The sequence below is a fragment of the Stegodyphus dumicola genome, chromosome 9, assembly GCF_044657685.1.
Source record: "Stegodyphus dumicola isolate Sdum_Otavi_A_Nest chromosome 9, ASM4465768v1".
NCBI classification, from domain to species: domain Eukaryota; kingdom Metazoa; phylum Arthropoda; class Arachnida; order Araneae; family Eresidae; genus Stegodyphus; species Stegodyphus dumicola.
This window is the reverse complement of record NC_140776.1, coordinates 74,786,018-74,810,444: the sequence shown is the minus strand read 5'-3', so window position 1 is coordinate 74,810,444 and position 24,427 is coordinate 74,786,018. Positions and strand designations below refer to the sequence as shown.

The 24,427-nt window shown below is 30.8% G+C and overlaps 2 protein-coding genes across 2 annotated transcripts in view; one reads left to right on the top strand and one right to left on the bottom strand.

Moving 5' to 3' along the window:
• The window catches only part of LOC118183523 (uncharacterized), a 38,921-nt gene extending 26,853 nt beyond the window's left edge, over window positions 1-12,068 (bottom strand). The window contains exon 1 of the mRNA XM_035353106.2: window positions 11,951-12,068. The gene's annotated coding sequence lies outside the window, so the exon portion shown is untranslated. The remainder of the gene's footprint in view (window positions 1-11,950) is intronic.
• Window positions 12,069-14,322: 2,254 nt separating this feature from the next.
• On the top strand, window positions 14,323-22,873 carry LOC118183522 (nipped-B-like protein). Its single transcript, XM_035353103.2, has one exon. It carries the CDS (start codon window positions 14,371-14,373, stop codon window positions 20,857-20,859), a length of 6,489 nt encoding a protein of 2,162 aa, XP_035208994.2. The 5' UTR covers window positions 14,323-14,370; the 3' UTR covers window positions 20,860-22,873.
• The last annotated feature ends 1,554 nt before the right edge of the window (window positions 22,874-24,427 follow it).

The window sequence follows — 24,427 nt, the reverse complement described above, 5'->3', positions numbered from 1 at the left end:
AGTTTTAATCCTGTTTATTATAGATGTTTCTGTAAGGTTGGCTAATTGATAAGTAGTTGCGTTGAGAAGTTCTTTATGAATAATCTCAGTGTAGAATTGTTTTCATATAACGCTAAACTTATTAGTTGCTTTATCTATTTTTGTAATAGTAAAAAGCTGTTTTAATTTACTAATATCTGATGTAAGTTTCGACCAATTCAGTGTGCTTTTAAATTTGAGGTGACTGATTTCTGTGGATATGCGTTGAAGAATTTTAGCTTTCCATTTTAAGAAGGTATCTATGGGTAAATTCAGTTGATAGCTTGCTTTAACTATAAATTCGTTGATGTTGTTTTCGAAAGTCTTGTAACAGTAATTTGTAGTCATGTTTCTGACTGGTCTAAATTTTGTACCATAACTCATTAGTGTTTTTAGTTGATGGTTTTGTATGATATTCAGGTTGCCAGTAATTATGTGATGGTGATGAGAATCTACGTAATTGCTGTAAATTGGTGTCTTATAATGTCATTCTGCAGTTTCATCTATTTCATGGTGGTTAGTAAGCAAGTTGCTTAAGGTCCTTTGATATTTAAATGCAATCATTGGTATTGTGTCAACTGCGGGGAAGTAATCTTTACAATCTCTGATGATTCTTCAGAAATAAATATTGTCAAACTGCGGATGCAGAAAATTGACTTTAAAATAAATTTTGCGTTGAGTGAGACTATTAGAGAGTCTGAAAAGACTAAAATCAAGAATCATGTCTTTAATGATTTGTATGTCGTCGTAGCTTTCTTGAATGAATTTTTTTAGTTTGATAAGGAATTTATTAGTACAGGAGTGTAACCAGTTGAGAAGTTTCTTGGGAAAGCAGTCTGAGTCAAAAAAAAAAAAACATTTCAATTGTTTTTTCAATGCAAGTGTATTCAAAGTGGATATTTCTCTTCAGACATATACTGTTACTAAAAAAATGGACCTATTTCCTGCCTTTAGACTGTCTATTAGCTCTTGGACAGTGAAAATGCTTTTTCCTTTCTTAAATTCTTATTCATTGCGACACGACAATTAGCCAGAAATTAATTAATTTCCATTCACTAGTATTTTCAAAAAAATCTTAACAGACGGTCTCTCTCAGATAAGAACTCCACAAAATACATCCCTCAAGAATTCCAAGTCCCACCCACTACCATAAATTACTTCACCCAAGTCTTACCGACTGATATTATTCAAAGCCCCTACTGCCGCTAAGAATTTTCGGACACCCTACACTTCTGAGTCAGACACGAAGAGAACACTTTGCCAACTCCCCCCTAGAAAGAATGTAAGTTACTTAATACCTTTCTGGCCTTTATATCTTCATGTACATTCACTGATCTTATTTATATTATTTTTATATTATTTTTATGTTTTCTTTGATTTGTTTTTACAAAGTTTGCATTATTTATCTTTTTTATAATCTTCTATGTTTATTTCAACTTTATTTTGAATTCGATTTCATAATGACAATTTCCAATGTTTAATTTCTACAAATAATATAGTACTCAAATACATAAAGATGATAGTGTCGGGGACGGTTACTCGAGTTTTACAGGATTTCTCTACAGTAATTGATTTTTACTCCAAATTGAATTGACTAAAATGCTTCATGAGAATAAGTTCTTTGAGTAGCAACTATTCGCGGAAATATTTGGCCTGACTAGAATTGCTGGTTTGGCATTAACTTATAACTCGAGTAAAGATGAAACACTTTCATATTTACGTATTTTTATCAATTATTGTTCATTGAACGGGAGTTGGTTTGTTTCCCTTGAAAAGTCAACTAATTTCCGATCAATGACAATAATTACATGTTTTAATTTTTCCTTTTACAATTGAAATATTATTCTTCGTGATGATTTAACTCCAGTCCCCGTTAAAACATTATTAACATTTTGCTTTCAAATTACTTCAAAACATCTTTCAAAATGTAACTTACCAGTATGGATGCACACTTTTAAAATAATTCTACTTTAATTAAACTTAGGAGATAATATAATCAATTAATCAATACTGTTTAGGAAATAAATTATATATATATATTAACAAACACGTATAAAAGTAAAAAAGCAAATTTAAAGCCAAAATAAAGAAAAAAAAGAAAAAGCCAAAATAATTTTTAAAAATAATTTAAAAAAAATGTGCAAACATATAAAAGATTTAATTCTCGAACTAATCTACAATACCATTTAAATTCAGAAGCATAAGCAAATCAAGTGCAAAAATAAATTCACTAATTTAGCAAATTAAAATTAAACCAAACAATTTTTTTTTTTTTAAATGCATAAGTGAATGACTGTTGAGTAGGCAGGAGACAGACTTATCAAGGGGAAGTTGCCTCCAAACCTAACTCTCCAATCATTCAATTCATGTTTCGTCATTTATGCAGACAAGGGTAAAAGTCAAAACCAAAAGTAAAAAGAAATACCAATAAAGTGGTACCCTTAGACTTAGAGTTAGTTTAAGTGGTACTTAGAAATTAGCATTTAAGAATTAAAGTTCTAAAAGGAAGTTCTAAAAGTCAACAACTTTTTCCAGCTACTAAATTACAGATCTCACCAGCTTTCAAGTATCAAATACCTCTTAGTAAATTGCTAATTAACCACCATGAATTAGCTTCTGCAGCCCATTGATACTGCAAAGAGCTTCAATACAAAGATTTCATAGATAAATTTCATCAACATATTATTACAGGCAATTTAGCAATAGTTCCAAAACCAACATTTAAGAATTTTAATGGAAAAAGGTACCAAATTTACACCAGTACTAAAAATTAACAAACATCACAGTTTTAAAAGTTTCGTAAAAAATATAGACGAATTTATAGTTAAAACTAGTTTCAAATTAAATATTCCAAATTCTACCTTTATGGCTTGGAAACATGCAGTATTAGAAGAATTCAAGCAAAAAATGCGAAGAATTGAATTTAATAGCAATTTACAGTGGAATATTCTCATTCCTCTTTTACAGGATTTAAAACAAAAGTTCATAATTGCCAAAATTGACAAAGCCAATAATAACTTTAGCATAATATGAAAAATTTTTTATGTCTCATTAATTAATACTGAACTAAATAATGCCATTACTTACAAACTCACCAATTAGCAGACACCTTTGCACAAATCATTTTAATTACAATTTATAATATCTACAACAGCGGTCATTTCGTATGACCGCCAGGCTTTCTAGTAATACAATAAACATGGATCAGCTTCATGATGAAGTAGTGGCTGCAAAAGCACTTTGGTCAGCTATGAAATTTATAAAAGTAAAAAAGTTGTAAAGAAAAATTGATCCAATGTTTCAGTCATTCGAAAGACAAAAAAACTCACTGCCCAATCTTGTTCAGACAATAGAATACATTTTCAGCATGTCAAGCACACCGACACTGGCCGAAAGAGTATTCTTAATAATGCATTACACTGACTACCAATAAGTATTTGGACACCTATGCAAATGACGATATCTGCGGTCCTAAGGTACGTCACAGACTCCGCCGGTATATATCATGTAGGAAACAGCATCGGCTTTAGTCGCATGCAAGATGCCTCACAGTTCACTGCTCTCTGATTTCGAGAAAGGTATAAGTATAATTATCGGGTATCACAAATGTGGCCGATCCTTAAGGGACATATCTAGCGATCTGAAGTACCCAATGTGATCTGAAGTACCTATGTGATTAAGAAGTGGAAGGTGAGCGGTGATTGTCGGAATGTGCCCCGAGTCGGCAGACCAACGAAACTGGGAGATAGAGACCAACGAGTGCCGTCCAGAGAAATTCGGAAGAACCGCACCCAACCGATGGCCCTCATCCGCGAGGAGTTTCAACAGGCATCCGGGAGTATTGTTTCACTGAATACCATCCGTAAGAAAGCACATCTGCTTGGTTTTCATGGTCGTGCTGCTGCTCATAAGCCTTTGATCACAAAGTCCAACCGCGCTGCTCGGTTAATGTGGTGCAAAGCACATCGAAATTGGACCGTAGATCAGTGGAAACGGGTTCTTTGGAGTGACAAATCAAGGTTCACCCATTACCGTTTGGATGGCAGGGTCTGGGTCTGGCGTCTACCTGGAGAACGTCTCCTGCCAGAATGCATTGTGCCAACAGTCAAGTTCGGCGGAGGTGGAATTTTGGTCTGGGGGTGTTTCTCCTGGAATGGGTTGGGACCCTTAGTCCCCATTCATGGTAAGCTCAACTCCGATACCTACTGCACTATTTTGGATGATAATGTGCTTCCTACGTTGTGGCAGTTTTACGGGTTGGATCCCTGTTACTTTCAGAACGACAATGCCAGTTGTCATGTTTCGACGTTAACCAAGGCTTGGTATGGTGCCAATGGAGTTCATCGAATGAACTGCCCTGCCCAGAGTCCAGACCGGAACCCTATCGAGAACCTCTGGGATGAGTTGCATCGCCGAATTCAGGGGTGCACTACCCGTGCAAAATCGGTGAAGGAACTTCTATGTCTTCTCCAAGCCGAGTGAAAGAAAATACTACTAGCTGTCATACAAAGACTTGTGGAAAGTATGCCCCGGAGGGTCCACGCTGTAATTACCTCTCGTGGAGGCTCTACCAACTATTGATTTTTAATAAAGTTAGTTTTTCTTTTCTATCACAGGTGTCCAAATACTGATTGGTAGTCAGTGTATCATATGGTCTGAAAAAATAGGTTGAATGGTAAATCGTAAAATCTTTACTAGTTGCAAAATTAACAGTGAATTGAATTGCGGTAAATTTCTAGATGCCATTAAAAGTAACTAATAATTTTTGAAGAAAGTTCAATGTAGTGATAAATACTAATAACTTCTTAATAATAAGGTATGTTCAGTTGAGTTATAAAAAAATTTAGCCGAAAGGGGCAATTTGCCCAGAAAGGCTATTAATTTCGTTTTGGCATTTTGCGCCCTCCACTATAAAATTGCATTTCACTTTTCAAATTGTTGCCACCAAATATTAGAGCCCTGCATTTAAAGAAATTATATAGTGAAGAATCTCCATGAATGTATATATATTTCTCACATTGTGAAAAAACAACGGTACCTACAGACATCAAATTCTGAATAACGTAGTCCTCCACTCGAATATGGGCATCTGGAAGCGCAAATTTAGAATTTGTTTTATTATCTATTTCATATTTTGTAAAACTTGACAAATTTTTTATTAGAAAATTCAACGATTTAAAAGCGAGCAATGACACACTGTACGGGGGGGGATTATCTCCAGGGCGCGAAACTGCGTACCGAAAATTTTAAAGATACGTTTTTTAAAAATATGATATTGCTGTTGAATTGAATTTAATGGTTTAAGTGCGAAGAACATGATATTTAATAATTAAGGTAACAGAAAACGATGGAAAAACGTCCCTTTGGGCGTAATATAAAATCTGAAAGCTTTTAGACTTCTTTTTAACTTATTGTTGTTTTTTTGTCAACTACTTCTTTATTCAGCTTTTTCAATGACAGATACCTATACCTTATCTTTATTTTCCGTTGTGAGTACTATCTTAAAACTGTCCCAATTTGAGCACAAAATATTATGGTAAGCCTACCTATAATGGAAAACACACTATTTTTTCTCTCCAACATTTAGACATGACATAAATGAACTGATTTAGAATACTTTGATTACTGGCTGTTTTAGTTAGGAAAATCAGGCAATTTTTAATTCCTTGCTATTGCTTTATCAGCTTGCCAGCCAAAGAAGAGAAAAGAAACGCGTAAATTACAATATGAAAACCAGCTTTGGTCTCTTTTATGCCATTGCTTAACTTAAGTTTCAGTTCGCAAGATTTTTAGCATTATTATTGGTTGAAGCTTTAAGCAAGTACTTGCGTCATCAGCGTTATATAACAATCAAAGAATTAATTTTGAAATGAGGCATTTTAGATACATACAGTGTGTCAAAAAAGTGATGGGACACTTGTGCTTTACAAAAGGAAACTGCAATAAAATAAATTTAAAAGACATGTAAAATTTTTTGTGGGTGTGTTTCATACTTAAATTTAGTAACAATTATTACATAACATACATTTTCTCAAAATATTAAAATATTAATTTAGGATTTCCTTTTACTTTTAAAACATGATTTAATCTTCTTGGGATGGATTCGACTAATTTTTTTGTGATTTCTGGAGTGATTTTACCCCATTCTTCTTGAAGCACCGATTTTAATTGTTGTTTTGAAGAAATGGTGTGTTTGAGAATTCTTGATTCCAATTCTTGCCAAATATTCTCTATGGGATTTAATTGTGGAGATTGTGGGGGTGTTTTTATTATTTCAGGACAGTTATACAGCAGCCAGAGTCTAACGTTCAAAGCACTGTGCTTCGGGTCATTGTCCTGGTAGAATTTAAAATCGTTATGAAGGTTCAATTTTCGTGCTGAAGATTTCAAATTTTGATTTAAAATGTCAATATACTTGTACTGATCCATTATACTGTCAATAAAAACAAGATTACCAACTCCAGCGGACGACATACACCCCCATACCATAACTCCTCCTCCACCATGTTTTACTGTTGGCACCAAGTTCTGTTATCGAAATTCTTCCCTGGGTTTTCTCCACACCAAGATTCTACCGTCAGAACCAAATATATTAAATTTACTCTCATTAGCAAATATAACTTCATTCCAGTAATCAGAATTCTTATTTATGTTGGATTTTGCGAAAGCCAGTCTGAGTTTTCTCTTCTTTTCACTTACGAAGAATTTTTTCCTGGCTGCTCTACTGTGATATCCAGTAGATCGAATTACTCTTCTAATAGTTTCAGAATTAACAATTACTCCATATAATGCTTTTAAATCAGCAGCAACTTTAGGAGCACTCATTCTTGGATTTTTTTTTTAAATATTTCGAACGATAATTCGCTTTATTCCATTGGATAGCTTTGATGGTCAGCCAGGTCTTCTTTTATCCTGAATCATACGATACTTTTTATATCGTTTAATGATATTGAAAACTGTTGAATGACTGATTAGAGAAATTTTTGGTTGATTAGAGAAATGATTAGAGAATGATCATTATTCAGTAGTTTCTCTAATGGATTTTCCACGTTCAATATGCAAATTAATAACTAATTTTCGAATTCCAGGCAAAGTTTTCGAGCGAACGAATTTCCAGGCGAACGAAATTCTTTTCGTTTCGCATTCATGGCTGCACAGAGCTAAAAAACACAAAAATTCCAAAACAAACTGGAGAGAAATACTGCAGACGATTTTATAAATTTTTGGCAATTGCTTTTGAGTAAAAATAAATACCCCAAAAGATATTTTTATTGCTTACTTCAGACAATTTTTTTTTTTCATAGTACGTAGTGTCCCATCACTTAAGTGAGCCATTTTCTGCTCCGTTCTAAACAATTGTATTTTTATTAAATTAATATTTTAATATTTTGAGAAAATGTATGTTATGTAATAATTGTTACTAAATTTAAGTACGAAACACACCCACAAAAAAATTTACATTTTTTTAAAATTTATTTTATTGCAGTTTCCTTTTGTAAAGCACAAGTGCCCCATCACTTTTTTGAGACACTGTATATGATAAGTATGTTCCTAATTTTAGGATAGAACGAAAAAAAAAAAAAAAATTAACAGGAGACATGTGAATGTTGTTTTATACTTGTATTTTTTAACTTACTTCTATATATAAAAGATAAATGTACGTATAATTCATATGTATTAATAACATATGTAAATTACACAATATTTTTTACACGGTATTTTATGTTTTTTTATACACAGTATTTTATATTTTTTATGGAAGAATTAAGATATTTATGTGAAATTCCTTTTTTTCCCCGTTTTATACAACTTTTGTGTTAGAAATAAGTTTATTTCATCACGTGAAGAAGCCACTGTAGCTCTGGGTTTACATTTCTTCATAGTAGCTTATCATGCTTATAATGTGACACATAATTTTAATGAAGAATTTCAGATCACAAAAGATTCAATGAATGCAAACAAACTACAAAAAAAAAAAAAAAAAAAAAAAAAAAAAGAATTTATAACATTTTTTATCTCGTACACATATCTCTAATAATAAAAATGACTTAGTTTACGTCTGCAGAAAACTCGTTGGCGGTATTTCAGTTATGCTCCTCAAATCTCATTCGACGCGAAATGGGAAAATTTTAGAATATAAATGAATAAAAGGAACATTGTTTTCAGAACAATATACTGTGAAATTGAAATATAAAACGACTACATTCTTAAAAGAATTACAAAAACATTTTGTTGATACAAAATTTCATTGTGATATTAGATGGAATTTAGCTCATGGTGTTATACAAATAGGAACAAAAATAAAATTATTTAAAACTTGCACAATTATCGAATCCCTCCTTCTTTAAATCTGCTTATTTAAAGAGTACTTATTTTTTCCTACCGACGATCATGCATATTTTCTTTTTTCCTTGGTTTGTTCATAAGAGCTCTTTTTTAAAATGTTAAAAAAAGATATTTATTGTAAATTGCCGAAAAAGAAATAACATAACGGAAAAATCGGCTTTGACAGCATTTAGAATTTAGCTGCATGGATTGTTATTATGTTTTTTTCACTGTTTAAACAAAATTTCAAGTAAGTGACATTAGTTTTGTCTTCTAAATCCATGTAATACTTTAGAAAATAATAACAATAACAGCATTAGGGAAACAGAATATTTAATCAGTGCCGTATTTATCATATTAAACTACATTTCTGTCGTCTGATTCATACTGGTAGATATGAAAAGTACCCGTTTACCCGTTATTCTAAATATAAACCATCGTATGTATTAAAATATTTGTATGTTCATATACAATATTCGTACATCAATCGAATGATGAAAGTAAAATCGTTTCGTAATGATGAAAGTACACACAAAATACAGTGACAATTTTATGCAGCCTCTCCGAAACTGAGGTTTCAGTTTATAAATAGAATACAGTTTCAAAAACGTTGGGTTCAGATAAAAGATCCCCCAAAAATTCATCCTAACTACAATCTAAATAGTGTTGCCAGCCTAATCAGGTTTGTTCGAAATTATACATTCAGTACGTCTATATATAGTTAAAACGATTATTTGATTTTTTTTTCCTAATCCTACAGTTGTTAGCTAAACCTTTTCCCTAACTCAGTTTTGTTTACTCAGTCATAGTTTGGCATTTATAAGCTTCTCGTTCAAATTTAATGGACGGTGTACAGATACTAGTTGTAGGATCTACAAAATTGTTGCATAATTTGAAGTTAGGTGCATGTAATATCCGATTAAGAAATACATTTTTCAGTCACAAAATGCATGCAAATACTTATTTGTTTTTCGACAACCTCTTCAAGTAATTTATGGCTGGAAAACAACAACTAAATCCTACATCAAAGTCAGTGTTGAAATCCTGACTCATACTTTGAGGATAGCGTACAGGAGGCTGTTTTTCAAACTCCGCGTTCTTATTAAAATACAGCGAAGTATAAACGAAACCAAGCGATGAGTAATAAATCAAGAACATGACCATTAGACAGAATGGTTACTACACGCGGGAAATATGTTTATGAGATTGCCAACATGCCATCATTATCGCCGTTTTGGCAATGTTTACATTCTGGGGATTTTCTACGGAAATAATAAAGAATTAAATATATATAAGCATTGTTTAAGTGTGTGTGTATAAATATATATTCGAAAACGTAAATAGTATTTTACAAATATAAAAATAATCAAAATTGAAATAATACATAATCTTATATAAAGCATTATATCTTAAACTGGTAAAACTATTTTTTTAATAAATAACAATAAGCATAATAAGTAAATTTAAGCACATTATAACCCGTCAATTTTCGTGCTTCTGACTTTGATCGTTTTCTTTTTTAGTTTGTAATAGCATCATCATGGCGTTCTCAGATTCCAAGGATATTTAAAATTTCGGGGAATATTGGTAGTATACAGTTAATTTAAATTGTGCAACTCATTGCGCAGTTCCGCTTCCCTTCCCCCCCCCACCGATTTGGCAATCATAACGAAGAATAATTCATATTGCCAACTCATGAAAACTATAGACGTCAAACGGAAAGAGTTGTTCATTGTTGAAGGTTTGTCTAGATGTTATCACCTGTTAGCAATGTTGATTGCCTAAAAATTCGTATTTTAGTTACCTCATATGCTGATACTTCTGGATCTGATGGTACGAAGAATGTAAGTAATAATTTACATTTTATGGCATATTTATTTATTTAATGGAATCTTTTATATTTAAACAAAACTCTTTATACATGACGCTCAATGTGTGCTAGAATAAAGTAGTAATCAAAATAACCTTTAAATATATATATACATATATTATTATGCATAATCAGATTTTTGAAATGAAAATGGCTGGCTAGAAAGATCTGCATTAAAACTCATCTGTAAATACGCGATGGCGGTTTTGTTTGCATTAATAATGAAAGTAAGTTTCCCAAGATTAATAAAAGTTTGCATTTGACATTGTTAGAATGTAAGGATTATCGATCTTACGTTCTTTACTCGAAACTATTTGCGTTCCTGGATAATTAACAAATGCTGTCTTGTAATTTAAAATATTAAGTAGTAGTTGATAAAAATCAGTTCACACTGTCCCAAAAGCTTTTTAAAAAATAAAATAAGCATCGTAGTTACATTATTATTATTGTAAGGTATAACTAAAATAAGATTTGTTTCTTTTTCTTTTTTACATTAGCAAGAAATGCATATATATAGGAAATATTTTTGAAAGTTGTTTTCCCACTGTTTAAAAAAAAAAAAAAAAAAAAAAAAAAAATTCATTTTAAAAAGCATACTTTTTTCTAAATAAATAATTTACTTGCTTCTTTCATGGTTGTCAGAAAAGGAGTTTTAATAAATTGGGCTATCTGATGCTATGCAGATTATTAAATGTTGTTCGTTAATGCTGCAGCAGAAATAAATCTAGACAGATAATTAAAAACTCATTGATTTCAATAAAGAAACTGTAAATTTTACTTAAGTGGAATATTTTGTGGTGATGTAAAATGATGATTTATCAAGAAGGTTTTTTTTAGAAAATTGACTATTTGTTATAAGTTAAACTAAATCTAATGATTGAGTTCAAAGTTATATATAGGTTGCAGCAATATTGCATTTATGAGAATGTGACTGAAAAGAAATATATATGGTAAAAATATTTATGATAAAAAGAAAATTATAAGAGGATCTTGTAAGTGTTATTTAATCATATACTTTTTTCCTTAGCATAAATATGTAAATATTTAAAATTATGTCCATTTTTTCAAAATATAACACTGCTCATTCATTTCTTTTGCCTCCATGCAGATCACTGAAAAGTTGCTCATTTCAGTTTGCAAGATATTTAAGTGTGATGCAATTGTTTCGATTAATTTTAAGATTTAACAAATTACAGTTGATTATATGATATCTTTTGAATATTGCATTGCTAGTTATAGTTTGTTGCTAGTTCAAGGTCCAATCACAATCTGATATTTTGAGCTTTTTAGTTTATTTGTTTTAAACCCAGTTCAACCCTTAATCCTTCAGTTGGCCAGGATTTTTTTAATGTGTTTAAATAAATATATATATATACATGCATTTTGAAATATTTCCAAGTAATTAATGTAATATACTAAAAGTAAATCAATTCAGATACAATGTACCAGAAGCATTTTGGCATTATAATAAAAATGTGCCCATTTCTTATGGCAGTTTTAGGAAATACAGAATTCCAGAACCAGACCCTCGGCCATGGTTAACTAATAATCTTTACTGTTTATGATGCAACTAGAAACCTGATATCTGAGACTATATTTTTCAGACGCACAAAAATATAGTAAAACCATAAAATAAATGCAAAAATCTTATAAGAATTAAATAAATTAAAACATCTCCTACATATTGAAGAGAATAAACTTATTTACACTGTTAAAGAAAATGTAGTAAAACATTACCTGAAAATATCATCTGTAAAATAAATCAAGGAAAGGTTTTCAACTTCTCCCAGGACAGTTGAAGAAACTGGAAAAAAAAAAAAAAAAAAAAAAAAAATGAAAAAAAGGGGAGGGGAGAAATAAAAATTCATGTACCCATGGGGCTGTTAATGGGGATGAATTTGTAATAACAGTTTAACATACTTGAAAATGAATGTTTTAATATTTCTGCAATAAAATGCAAAACAATTAAATAACTTTCACTAAAAAATCTTATACTGTGTGGTAGAATTTTTATTCATTTTCAATTTGTTATATTATGTTTATGATGATATTGATTCTTAAATTTTGTTTCTTGCTCTTTCTGAATACATATGTTAATTTCTTATTTGTGTTGCTGTTAGGAACTGAAATTCAGTTTTGAAATCCATCCAAACTCAAAAATTTCATAGCAAGTTCAAAAACCTACACACACATATATATATAAACATACACATTTTAAAAAAGAAAGTTATTATAGGAACACAAATGAAGCTATATATAATGAAAATACTTAAATTGATTAGTAATATAGTAGTGTTATATGTGAATAAAAGTTAAATGTAAAACTGTCAAGTTAAAAAATGCTGTGGAAAAAAACCTGTTACATCTGCGGAGAATAAACCATTTCTAAAATTTGATTTACTCTTATACTACTTACACCATCATATAGTTTGCCTTGGTCAAAAGCAGTGTGTTATTTCTCACATTTGATAAGTGTGTAATGCAGTTGAAATTAAAATTCAGCAGAATTGGAGCAAATTTTCTAATGGTTAATTTATCTGGTACTATTCTGTTATCAGGACTGGATTCAGAAATGTATGTATGTGCGCACTTGTCTAAGCAAGTATGTGCATAATGTGAGCATCTATAGACACAAATGCATCCATATATACATGCATTTCTGATTTCGCTTCGATAACAGAAGAGAACCATTTATCTATCCATTTATCAACAAAATTCAAAAATAGGTTATCACCTGCAATAGCCCCTTCCCCCCCAAAAAAAAGAGTTTTGTTTTTTTGCATGGTTTTTATGATGATGTAGGCCAATTTTATAATTTAACTTTTTTCAATTTTGTTTTCTATTTTTAAATAATTTTACTATTGATATGAATAGAAATCATGAAATGTCAGAATCTGTCTGTATTTAGAAATGTGAAATAGATAATAAAAATATTTAAATTAATAATATTGTAAGTATAAATAAGAGTATAAGTCTTAATATATGAATAAAATGTAGACAAAGTAATATAAACATGAAATACATTCAAAAATTAGTTTCTTCCATTTTTGGTAGCTGAAATCTATTACTTCTGGCAGGTTTTTTTCCGTTGGTTTCTTCCACTGTACTTGCCAAGTCTTAAATGAATTTTCGAGTTTATGATATGTTATATAAAAAAACAGTAAAAATATAAACTAATAAACTAACAAAAAATTTTGTGACAATTTTTTTACTAAAATCAATTAAAGTTTTAAAAATAATCAAATATCCAATAAGAATTGAGCAAGAGCTTAAATTTAACTATGTTTCAAAGTATTATTTGTTACAAATTGGATTTATGCTCCGTTAAACAAACTAGCTTTTGGCTGTGCAAGCATAAATATTTTTTTCATTTCATGTCTTTTTGAAAGAAATGGCATTTTTTCTTTCTTTTTTTTTTTTTTTTCAGTGTTAAAATTTAATTGAAGATAATTTTACTCATCGTGAACTAAAATGTAGCATCTCAGAGACTACTTATGAAAATTTACAAAGACGTGGTATGATGGAGACTATTCTGGATCTTTTATTATGAATAATTTCAAAAGAATGATAGAAACTTCATAAAAATTGTATTGCATATTTTGGTCAACTACATCAAAGACTAAGTGACTTCCCATTACTAAATTCATAATGAGATGTTAGTGGTTCAAGATGTCTTTTTGTCTCTTGCAGGAAGCAAAGAACTTTCGTTTCCTATTGTAATCTACAATCCAATAAGTATTTAAAGTTTTATTTTATTTTTTTTTTTTAATCTGAATATTTACTTTTTCCTGTTCAGTTAGCACAAGTTACTTTGAGTTTGATTTCTTTCAAGAAGCAGAGAATGATTTCTTATACATGAACATACAAGCAGCAGTATTTCAAATAAAAGTTTTGCTTTATTTGTGAAGATTTGAAAAGTTACTTTTTTCAATTTAACTAGCTTGAGTTATGGGAAGATGAAAACTCACTTGGAACCTATTATAGTCTGTGCAAACTTTTAATAAAGTTCTGCATATAAACTAATGGATTTTAAGTTTGATTTTTATTTAAAATTTTTGAATTTTAATGATTAAATTCTTACTGCTCCTCCTTTTTGGTTTTAGGTCTGGATTTGGAATTCTAGTTTCTAATGAAATGTATATAAAATATTATAAGGTATGAAAGTAATGATGAATGGCAAAAGATCCAGTATTCCACTTACGATGATAACTGACATACAGAGCTTAACCAACATCCTTGTTGAGTTACCTTTTCCTGTGCCATTGCCTTGTGCCTGTGGAAGTCAGAGCTTATTGTCCCACTTAGCTGACCAATATGAAGCTAAAAAGCTGTTGAACACAAAGGAATCTCTTATCACCCCATTGCTTATTGATGCTCTTTATAATACAACTGATGAAATTGAAATCAAAGATGAATATTGTGGTAGCTCGTATAGTGGGGAGATACCACAACTTCTTCAGTATTTACTTGTCAAAAATCCTGGCCTTTTTAAAGATTCGGTACATTTCCCACAAAATGAAAACGAAGAGCAATATATTTCTTCAGATAAGTTACCACAAATGCAGTGTACTGATATTATAGAGTACTCTGAGCAACAGATTTTTAATATAGCTGCCGTTTCATCTTGTCAGTCTTATTTAAATGAAGGTGATAATCCAAGTGACAATCCTACTAAATTTCATGCAACAATTCTACAAAACAAAATTTCAAATGTAGTGCCACCATCCAAGTCACTTGTGACATACTTTCCGAGTACACATTTAATGACATCATCTGGTAAACACTCTGCTTCTGTACCTTGTAGTATATTTCAAGAAACAAGTAAGTCCTTAGTTTTGTCCTCAGAGGAAAATCCACATATATTGAATTCTGTAGTGATTGACCAACATATTGTTAATGTATCTCTGTCATCAGTTTTTTTTGATCCACTCAATAATATGAAAAGTGCAGACTACAGTCAATTGAGTGCAATTATTTCAAAAGACAATAGAAACACTCAGAACTGTACTTTAATTCCTAATAAGGTAGTTAGTAATATAACACTAAAAAGTTCATCTTTTTTTCCTCCTTTAATTAATAATAGGTTTTTCTCAAATTCCATTTCATCTTTTCAGCATAATTCATCAAGTACCATTGATGTACCTGCTGTAGCTCATGCAGATTGCACAAAAAAGCTAGTTCCAGAACAGTGGCATCATGTTCCAAATCACTTTTCTAATAATTATCAGTCTGACTTCTGTACAATGGAAGATGCAAGCAAAGAAACACAAATGAACACAGAAAAATTATCTGTATCTGAAGCACATAGTAAAAATCAAAGGAAAGATCCAAATAAAAGTATTGCTACCTCAGAAGAACAGTGCAAATCTGAAACAGAACCTACAGTTATGCTTTATAAACTTAACATGCAAGATCAATTTCTTTCTCATAAAAGTATAAAGGTGTCTACCATAAAAAGTAAATGTGCAGGGGATGTAAAAGAAAAAAGATGCCTCGCTGATCCTGTTGTGTTGTTAACAAAGCTCAATACTGAAGAACTGCTTTTAGCTCAGGAAAGTATAAACAAATTTATGTTAAAATACGAAACAAAAGCTGCCAAACTACCAGTATACCATGGAACTTCAGAAATTAAAAGTTGTCAAGTGTCACTATCAGGCAGAAAATCATATGTTACTGACAAGATACGTAAAAAATATAGAAATAATGTGCATCATTCTGTTGAAAATAATTCTGAAATTATTGAAAACAAAAGCATTAAAAGAAAGATCAGTGCTTCAGAAGGTGAAGTTATTAATCATTCTAGCTTGCTTCACGAACGAATAAAAAGAAAGAGGTGTCCTGTTAGTCGAGAAACAAACTGTAATGAGCTTTCTCTTTCTAAAATTGAAAATGATCCAGTTTTTTTAACATTGAAAGTGAAGAAATTTAAGAAAGCAAAGAAAAGACTAATAAATAAAACCTTAAGTACTGAAGATTTAATAAAAACAAATACATGGCAATATTTCTCTGATACTGTAGACAAAATCTTCAGTTCTGTTGAAGACATTGATTTGTTTGCTGTTACAGATGAAGATGCCAAATGCCCTGAAGAAATACTTATATCTATAGATCAGCTGCGGGATTTAAGCAGAGGAGCTGCAAAATTGAAGTACTTGCAAGCAATGAACCAATTTCAACCAGAATATTTAATTCATCTACTTGTTCTGCTTGAAAAAAATGTTACTGATGGTGCAAAATTACTTATTCTGCAATTCCTTGAAGAACAAGATGAAGAAACACAGTTATACTTAGAGTTAAGTAAGGAAAAACTGATGAGAAGTGTTCACGCTTCATTAACTGCTTTGTACATTTTGACATCTCCAAAAATGCCTGCAGAGATTTTCTTAGAAAACACTATTGAAAGGATTGTCATGTTTTTAAAATATCAGCTTCAGAATACAGTTTTTCCACTGTTTGATCCATCTTATGGATTTGATACTAAGTCTACTGAAAGTTACATAGGAAATACAAAACAAAAAGGGAATCATAAAAAAATTGTATTACCCTTATATAACAAATTACTTGAAGTAGTAAGTCTTTTAGCTGAGTTACTGGATTTACAAACACTAACGGATACTGTTATTTTAGATATATCATCTTTAGGACTCAGCTCATTTTTTGTTGAAAGTGTAAATGAATTGCAATTAATTTCTCTTCGTTTGATTTCAACTATTTTTTCACATTATGATGAGCATAGGCTATTTATTTTACAGGATATCCTTGCATCAATAGTGAAGTTACCAACTAGTAAGAGAAACCTGCGAAATTATCGCTTGAACTCGGAAGAAAATATTCAAATGCTTACTGCTTTAGTGCTGCAACTAATTCATAGTGTTATACAATTACCTGAATCTGAAACAGATGAAAAACTCGAATATTCCAGTAATAAAATAAAATCTAATGGAAAACATAAGTCTCATCTGGATAAAGATTTTATAATTATCACATCTTATGAAGCATCAATAAAAACAGCAATAAATTTTCTGTCTTTCTTCTTAAAAAAATGCAGCACAAAAAACAAAGAAACCGATTATCGATCTTTATTTGACAACTTTGTTCAGGATTTATTAATCACTGCCAATAGACCAGAATGGCCAGCTTCAGAACTTTTGCTTTCTATTTTAGGAAGAATTCTTATGAAAAATTTTAGCAATAAATCTATGGAAATGACAGTGAGAATTGCATCTCTGGATTATCTTGGAATCATAGCTGCACATTTACGTAAAAATGATATTATTAGTCGTGAACATACAGCTATCATAAATGATATTATACAGAGAGTAACTGTTGAGAGTGATTCAGAACTAAGCCCTTTGAAAGAAAAAAAGCAAAATCAAGAAAAATCTATTAAATGTAATGAAGTTCAAGTGTTACAAAAGCTTTTGCTCTACTACCTTGATTCCAGTATGAAAAGTGATCCTGCATATCAGTTTTACCGAAGATTTTACATTGCTCAGTGGTATAATGATACCTCATTGGCTGCTGAAATTAAATATTCTAATAAATCTTTAAATTTATTAAAGGAAGAATCTGAAAAATCAGGCAAGATTATTCCCAATAAAAATGAACCTGATAAATCACGAGAGTATTATAATAATAAATCTCAAATGCCATTCAAAGATAAAAAAAAAGACATAAATCAAGGCAAAGAATCCAAATTACAAAATGATGAAATAACTGATCAAGTTACCGCTTTGTCTGAGGAAAGAAAAAAATTTTTTTTAGCTATTATTGAAAAGCAAGATAAACTCAACATGAAAGTTGAAAAACATATTGATTATAAGACTGCTAAATTAATATCTCAAATGTTAACCTCTAAGCAACATTTTTCAAAATGTTTTGATTTATATTTATCACAAATTTTACAAGGACTTAGTGAGACAGCTGTAGGAATTCGAAGCAAAGCTATGAAGTGTTTAACACTTGTTGTTGAAGTTGATCCAAGTATTTTAGCTCGATTAGATATGCAGAAAGCTGTGCATGGTAGATTACTGGATTGCTCAACAAGTGTTAGAGAAGCAACTGTTGACTTATTAGGCAAATTTATTTTAATTAATCCTGAACTTATAAATCACTATTATGATATGCTTACTGACAGGATATTAGACACCGGGATAAGTGTGCGCAAGAGAGTAATTAAAATTTTGAGAAATATATGTTTAGAACAACCAAGCTTCTCTAGAATTCCAGAAATATGTGTTAAAATGATTCAGTGTGTAAATGATGAAGACGGAGTTAAGAAATTAGTGGAAGAAATTTTTCAAAATATGTGGTTTGAGCCTATTTCAGACAAGAAACCAGAGAAATTACTTCAAAAAGTAAACAATATCATGTGTGTTGTCAAAGCATGTAGACACAATGAATTTGAATGGTTTAAGCAGCTGCTTAGTAATCTGTTGAAAAATAAGGCTTGTAATAATTACAAATCTGTTATCAAGTCAAGTCAGCAAATTGTAGATTGTGTAGTAGAGAATCTTTTGAAATTGGAAGAATCTTCTCAAAATATAGATGGTAAAGCTAGCCCACATCTTTTGGTATGCTTAACCACATTGTACTTATTTTGTAAAGTACATCCTCCATTTGTTGTACCACATGCCACAGTTATTCAGCCATATTTAAGTATGAAATGTACCATTCATTCTGATTTTCTTTTTTTAAAAAATGTAGTACAGATCTTAGAACTGGTCATTCCTCTTATGAAATATCCAAGTGAATTATTTTTGACACAAACAGAGGAAGAAATAGTTAAACTTATTTTTTGCCAGCATGTGAGTTTACTAAAGAGTTGCATTAGTTGCTTAGAAGTTGTAAATAAAGTTACACACAATTATCAGCTTGTTAAAGACTGCTTTCAAAAATTTTTTATTATTCTTTTAGGATACAGAAAAGAGTTTGAGAAAAGTCCAGAAAGTGGAGCCTTAAAATCACTGCGTCCAAAATTACTTCGTTCCCTGTATACAGTAGGATTGTTTTCTCGCTATTTTGATATTGAAGCTATGAATGTAAGTTCTGAGCCCAACATACAAATTTCTCATAAAGATCGTATTTTAAAATGCATTATCTATTTTAGTCAGCATGATGATGAGAATATATGTTTAAAAGCTCTTATGGGACTTGGCTTTTTTATGATTCAACATTCTGAATTTATGCTAAGTAATGAAGTCAAAACTCTCTATCATTACCTTCTAACATCTCCTGTTGCATCTTCTACATTAAAATGTCAAATTTTAAAAAATATCTCAAATTACCTAATAGAAGAAGAAGTGCAAATGATAGAAAAAGAAGCTGAATGGATCAAAACATCAAAAAAAGAAGATTTAAAAGAAATGAATGATGTAACATCTGGCATGTCAAGTACAATTATACAAATATATTTAAAACAAATTCTTGAATGTGTTCTTCATACTGAATTAGCTGTACGTAAAGCATCACTTCAAGTTATTCATCTTATTTTTAAGCAAGGCTTAATACATCCGGTTCAAATAATACCACATCTGATATGCTTGAGTTCTGATGATAACCTGGAGATTCGATATACAGCAGACAAACTGCTTCAGGAGAATGAGAAAAAATATCCAGGATTTACACAAATGAAAGCAGTAATGGGTATGCGAATTTCATTTAAAATGCAGCAACTCGTACATAACCAAAAATTTCTTCGTGGATTTCGAGAATTGGAGACTCCAGTTAGTCGAAATGCTTTTTTGTATTCTGTGTTGCGCTCAAATAGACAAAATAGACGGGCTTTCATTTTATCATTGCTAAAATTATTTGATGAACAGTCCAGAACACCACTGACAGAGCTTTTATATATAGCTGATAATATTGCATATTTTCCATATAAGACACAAGATGAACCATTGTTTATCATGTATCACTCAGATATTATGCTTTCTATATCTGGCTCAAATTTGTTGCAAACATTTCAAGAAGCTTTACTGAACAGACAAAAGCCCCAGAGTATTGAACAAAATCCAATGAATCCTGAAGTAGATGACTGTGATGAAGACGATTTTGATACAATTTTAGAACGGCTTCCAGAGGATATAAGCATTTTGCGGGAATGTATTGCTGCATCTCAAGGATGTAAATTACTTCTGTATCTCAAACAAACTCTTAAAGAAATGTATTGTTTTACTGATGATAAAATTCAGCAGTACTCACCAAATGAAGCAACCATTGTGTATGAAAAGTCATTAAACCGCAAACTGCATGTTCAGTTTCATCCTGAAACAGTGATAAATTTTATTTTAAATGAGGATTTAAAAGACAAATTGGATGCCGAAAGGAGAGAACTTACTCAGCAGTATGTTCATTTCAAACAATTAATGTTGAAGATAGATCCTATAAATTATGGTGATGATAGTAATGAGGCTGAATATGTTGCAGCATGTTCTGCAGCAAAAGAAAGCAATAATAATGAAAATCAAGGGCAGCCTGTCTTGAAGAAAATAACATTTTCACAGAATAAAAGATTTTCTCATAATAGGAGTAAGAGAAAATCCTTTAAAGCAGATGGGAAAAAAGTAAAAAAAGGTAAGAAAAGAAAACGTATTATTACCTCAGATTTGGATGATTCCAGCAGTGATCCAGATTATGTAGTATGACCCACTCATTTGAAGGGGACACTTCCTGCTTTCTCTGGTCAGCTTAAGAATACTTTCAAACAGTCTAGCATACAGAACACACTGTTCTTGATATTGAGAACAAATGGATACATATTATTTATTGCTGATGTTTTGATTCTCAAAATTAATACAATATGAACTTTTATATGCATAATTTTTTATATCACTTGTTATAGTTAGTTAAGTAGCAAGTTTTTAGTTTCAGCGAAGTTTTGTGAAATTTTTTTACGTATCTCTATGAAAAGTTGAATAAGATTTTAAAATTAATTAAAATATGTTTTCATAGTCTTAAAATGTAACAGAAGATGTTTCTTTTTTAGCAGTGTTATTAGTGTTAGTACTTTGTTACATGAGGTTATTTTTCATTTTAAAATGAATGTATTTATTTTTATAAATTTGAATTACATCACCCTTGTGTAAACTGTTAAGAGTAAAAGGCTGGCAGTTTTTTAGTTAAAAAGGTACTTATTTTCCCATCGACCTTATCAGCCATTAAAGTTGGCAGAGGTCTCGCCAAAATTGCAGCACCAGTTTTGGTAGAAGTTTGAATGAAAATAATGCTCTTTATTTAATCAGATAAATCAACAGCTACAAGTTACAAATATGGTATTGAAACCTACAAGCTCAAGTTTTGAGATTATCTGACAGAGAAATTCACTAAAACTAGCACCAATCATTCTGGTAGTCAAACATCTGTAATGGAACACAAAATAATACCAAAACTATCACCTTCTTTATGAACTCGATGCTGCATAAATACACTTAAGTATGAATTTAAATGGTGATGTGTTTTTCCAAAATGTCTTTTATTGCACCATTTCGATGAAGTTTTCAGGCTTACACAAAACCAACGCAAAGTTATTATGAGCTTGTTGCGACGTCATGCATATTCATTATTGGAGATAATTTGCTTGTTTGGAAACTGTCAATGGCAAAATACATAAGTACTGTTAAGAATAATATTATTGGAGATAAATTGCTTGTTTGGAAACTGTCGATGGCAAAATACATAAGTACCGTTAAGAATAATTTTTTAACAATTCATAAATGAAAAATGTGTCAATATGAATAAAATACATTTAATAAAGAAAGAGGGAAATTACTGCATACATATTTTGATAATTATTCTGACAGAAAAACATAGTGATATGTAGTTCAAATCAAGAAACTAAAAATTGTTAATCATAATATATAGATTTTGAAGAATGCTACATAAAGCCATGTAGAACTGTTGCAGAATTATGTAACATAACAATACATAATGAAAGTCAGTAAAATGCTTTCTTTGAATTCAATATTGTTAATTTTTCTTTCAATACAGTTCTAAGTTCGAGATCTAGCCTCTTTAGGACTTATTTTAAATCATCAGTTTAATTCTAGTAAGGTAGCATGTAAACATGTCAACATTGGATCATATTGTTTTGATCAGAGGGGGAAATGCTAATCCCTTCCCCACATGGCCAGAACAGGTGCAACTGGTGCGGCTACAAAAATTAAGGATGGCTGAATTTTCTGGAATTTAGGAAAGATACTGGGCAGTATAATGTAAGGGCATCAGAATTTTTAGGACTTGGAGAGGTACCAGGCCACAGAATTTAGGTCTCGCAGAGATTGCACCAGAATGTTTAGTGCCTCCCCCACATCCACTCAAAGGCCAAAAGTGTGATCCTGGCCAGCATCAATGCATTGTCAAACAAAGCACTGTTATTGACCATGGTGCCGCTTCCCCAATCAGCAGGTATTTAAAAGTGACATGCAGAAATCTTAGTCCAGAGAAAAATTGCATTTATGGCACACCTGCTTTCTTAGGTCTGGATACTATATCAGTCTGGACATTGGACATCTGGATTTCAGACTTTGAACTGTATGAGTTATACTGTATGAAAACACTATTGTAAAAAGTATAATACCTAAAATATTTTCAAAGGCTTTTATTTTCTTAAAGAAAATATGTTTTGCTTTAAAACACTGAATAAAAATGTACTTTCAGATAGTTGAGTTTTTCTTTTTTGCACATAAAAACAGATTGCATTTCTAAAATAACAGTAATATACATTTTTAAATATTAAAATAGAAAGAATACATTTGCTGATGGAGATGACTAAATAATCTAAGGTTCAAATTAAGGAAGTTTACGCCGTAATTTTGGGATAATGCAAGATTTTGACATATCTAAATAACTAAAGTGTCACATGAAGAACATTTTATCTTCATTAATTTTTTTATGAATGTGGTTGGGCATCAACAGAGCTTGAAGTAATGAAAGTGATATGATGTTTTAGGAAGAAGTATGAATTAAGTAACTGAAGACTGTATGTAACATTCTAATAATTTTAAATTAATTTTTTTTAAAGAAAGAGCCTTATTTTTTATATTTTATTCTTAAAATCCTCCCCCTCCCCACCAATGGCCAATTCCTAGCTCAAAAGCATTCATTGGAAATGGCCAAGCATTACTCTGGATGCATTGCTGAGACACAACCAGCCAAGCTTTGTGCCTGAGTCAAACTCGTATTCTTGGTTTCAGGCTAAAGATCAGCCTCTGCTAACCACCATATATGGCACAGAACAGCTAGGTATTGTTAAATAAATTTGAAAAGTAAATACGATAAGCAAGTTGTACAAAGCTATTGTCTGTTCTTTTTTTTTCGGGGGGGGGGGGGGCTTCTGTTTATCTGTAAAAGCAAAAATAGTCAATGTTTTCATCAACTGGAAAAATTGGTACTGTTTCTAAAACAGGAAATTTAAAAAGAAAGCTCGGATTGATCTTTTGAATTGATAGAGTATTCATATTTTAAATAATAAATAAAATACTGACTTAAAAAGAAAGTGACTGTTATCTTTGTATATCTTGCACAAAGCATTTAACCAGGGCTGTGGTATCGATAGGGAAAATGACCGACTCCTTGAATTTTAAAGACTCCGACACTCTCATATATATATATGTAAACATATATACATGGGTTACAGCTTATTTTTTTAACAGAAAAGAAATAATAGATGCTACAGAAAAAAAGATTATGGCATAGCAAATTATTTATATTAATTAGCATTTATTATGAAATGGAAAAACTGGCATTAGTTATTTCTAAGAAACAATATAGTTTTGGCAAGATCTTCTTTGTTGGAGGGTTATAGATCCAATTTGTTAAACTTCAGAGCTGAGAAGAGTAAGAGGAACACACTAACTTTAGTAAGAGGAAGAGCTATTACTGTTAACTTTCCAGGATAGATTTTTATAAGTTTTAAAAGAGGTGTCTTGCAAGTGCACATATTTCTCTATTTCTTCAAAAGCCGTGTAGAAATCTTGTTTGTGTTTTTTTTTTATTATTATTATTTTTATATATAACGGCACTTGGTTCTTTATTTTCATTCACTTTTTGCCTTAGCCTTATCAATATTATCCAAAAAGATTTCTCAAAATATAATTCATCACTGGAAGAGGATGATAAAGACTCAATTGCAATGTCTGCAGTTTGATTGTCCTGATTCGAATTCTGCAATTGTTCTGAGAATAATTTCATTCTTAATGAAAGTATTCCTTCTTC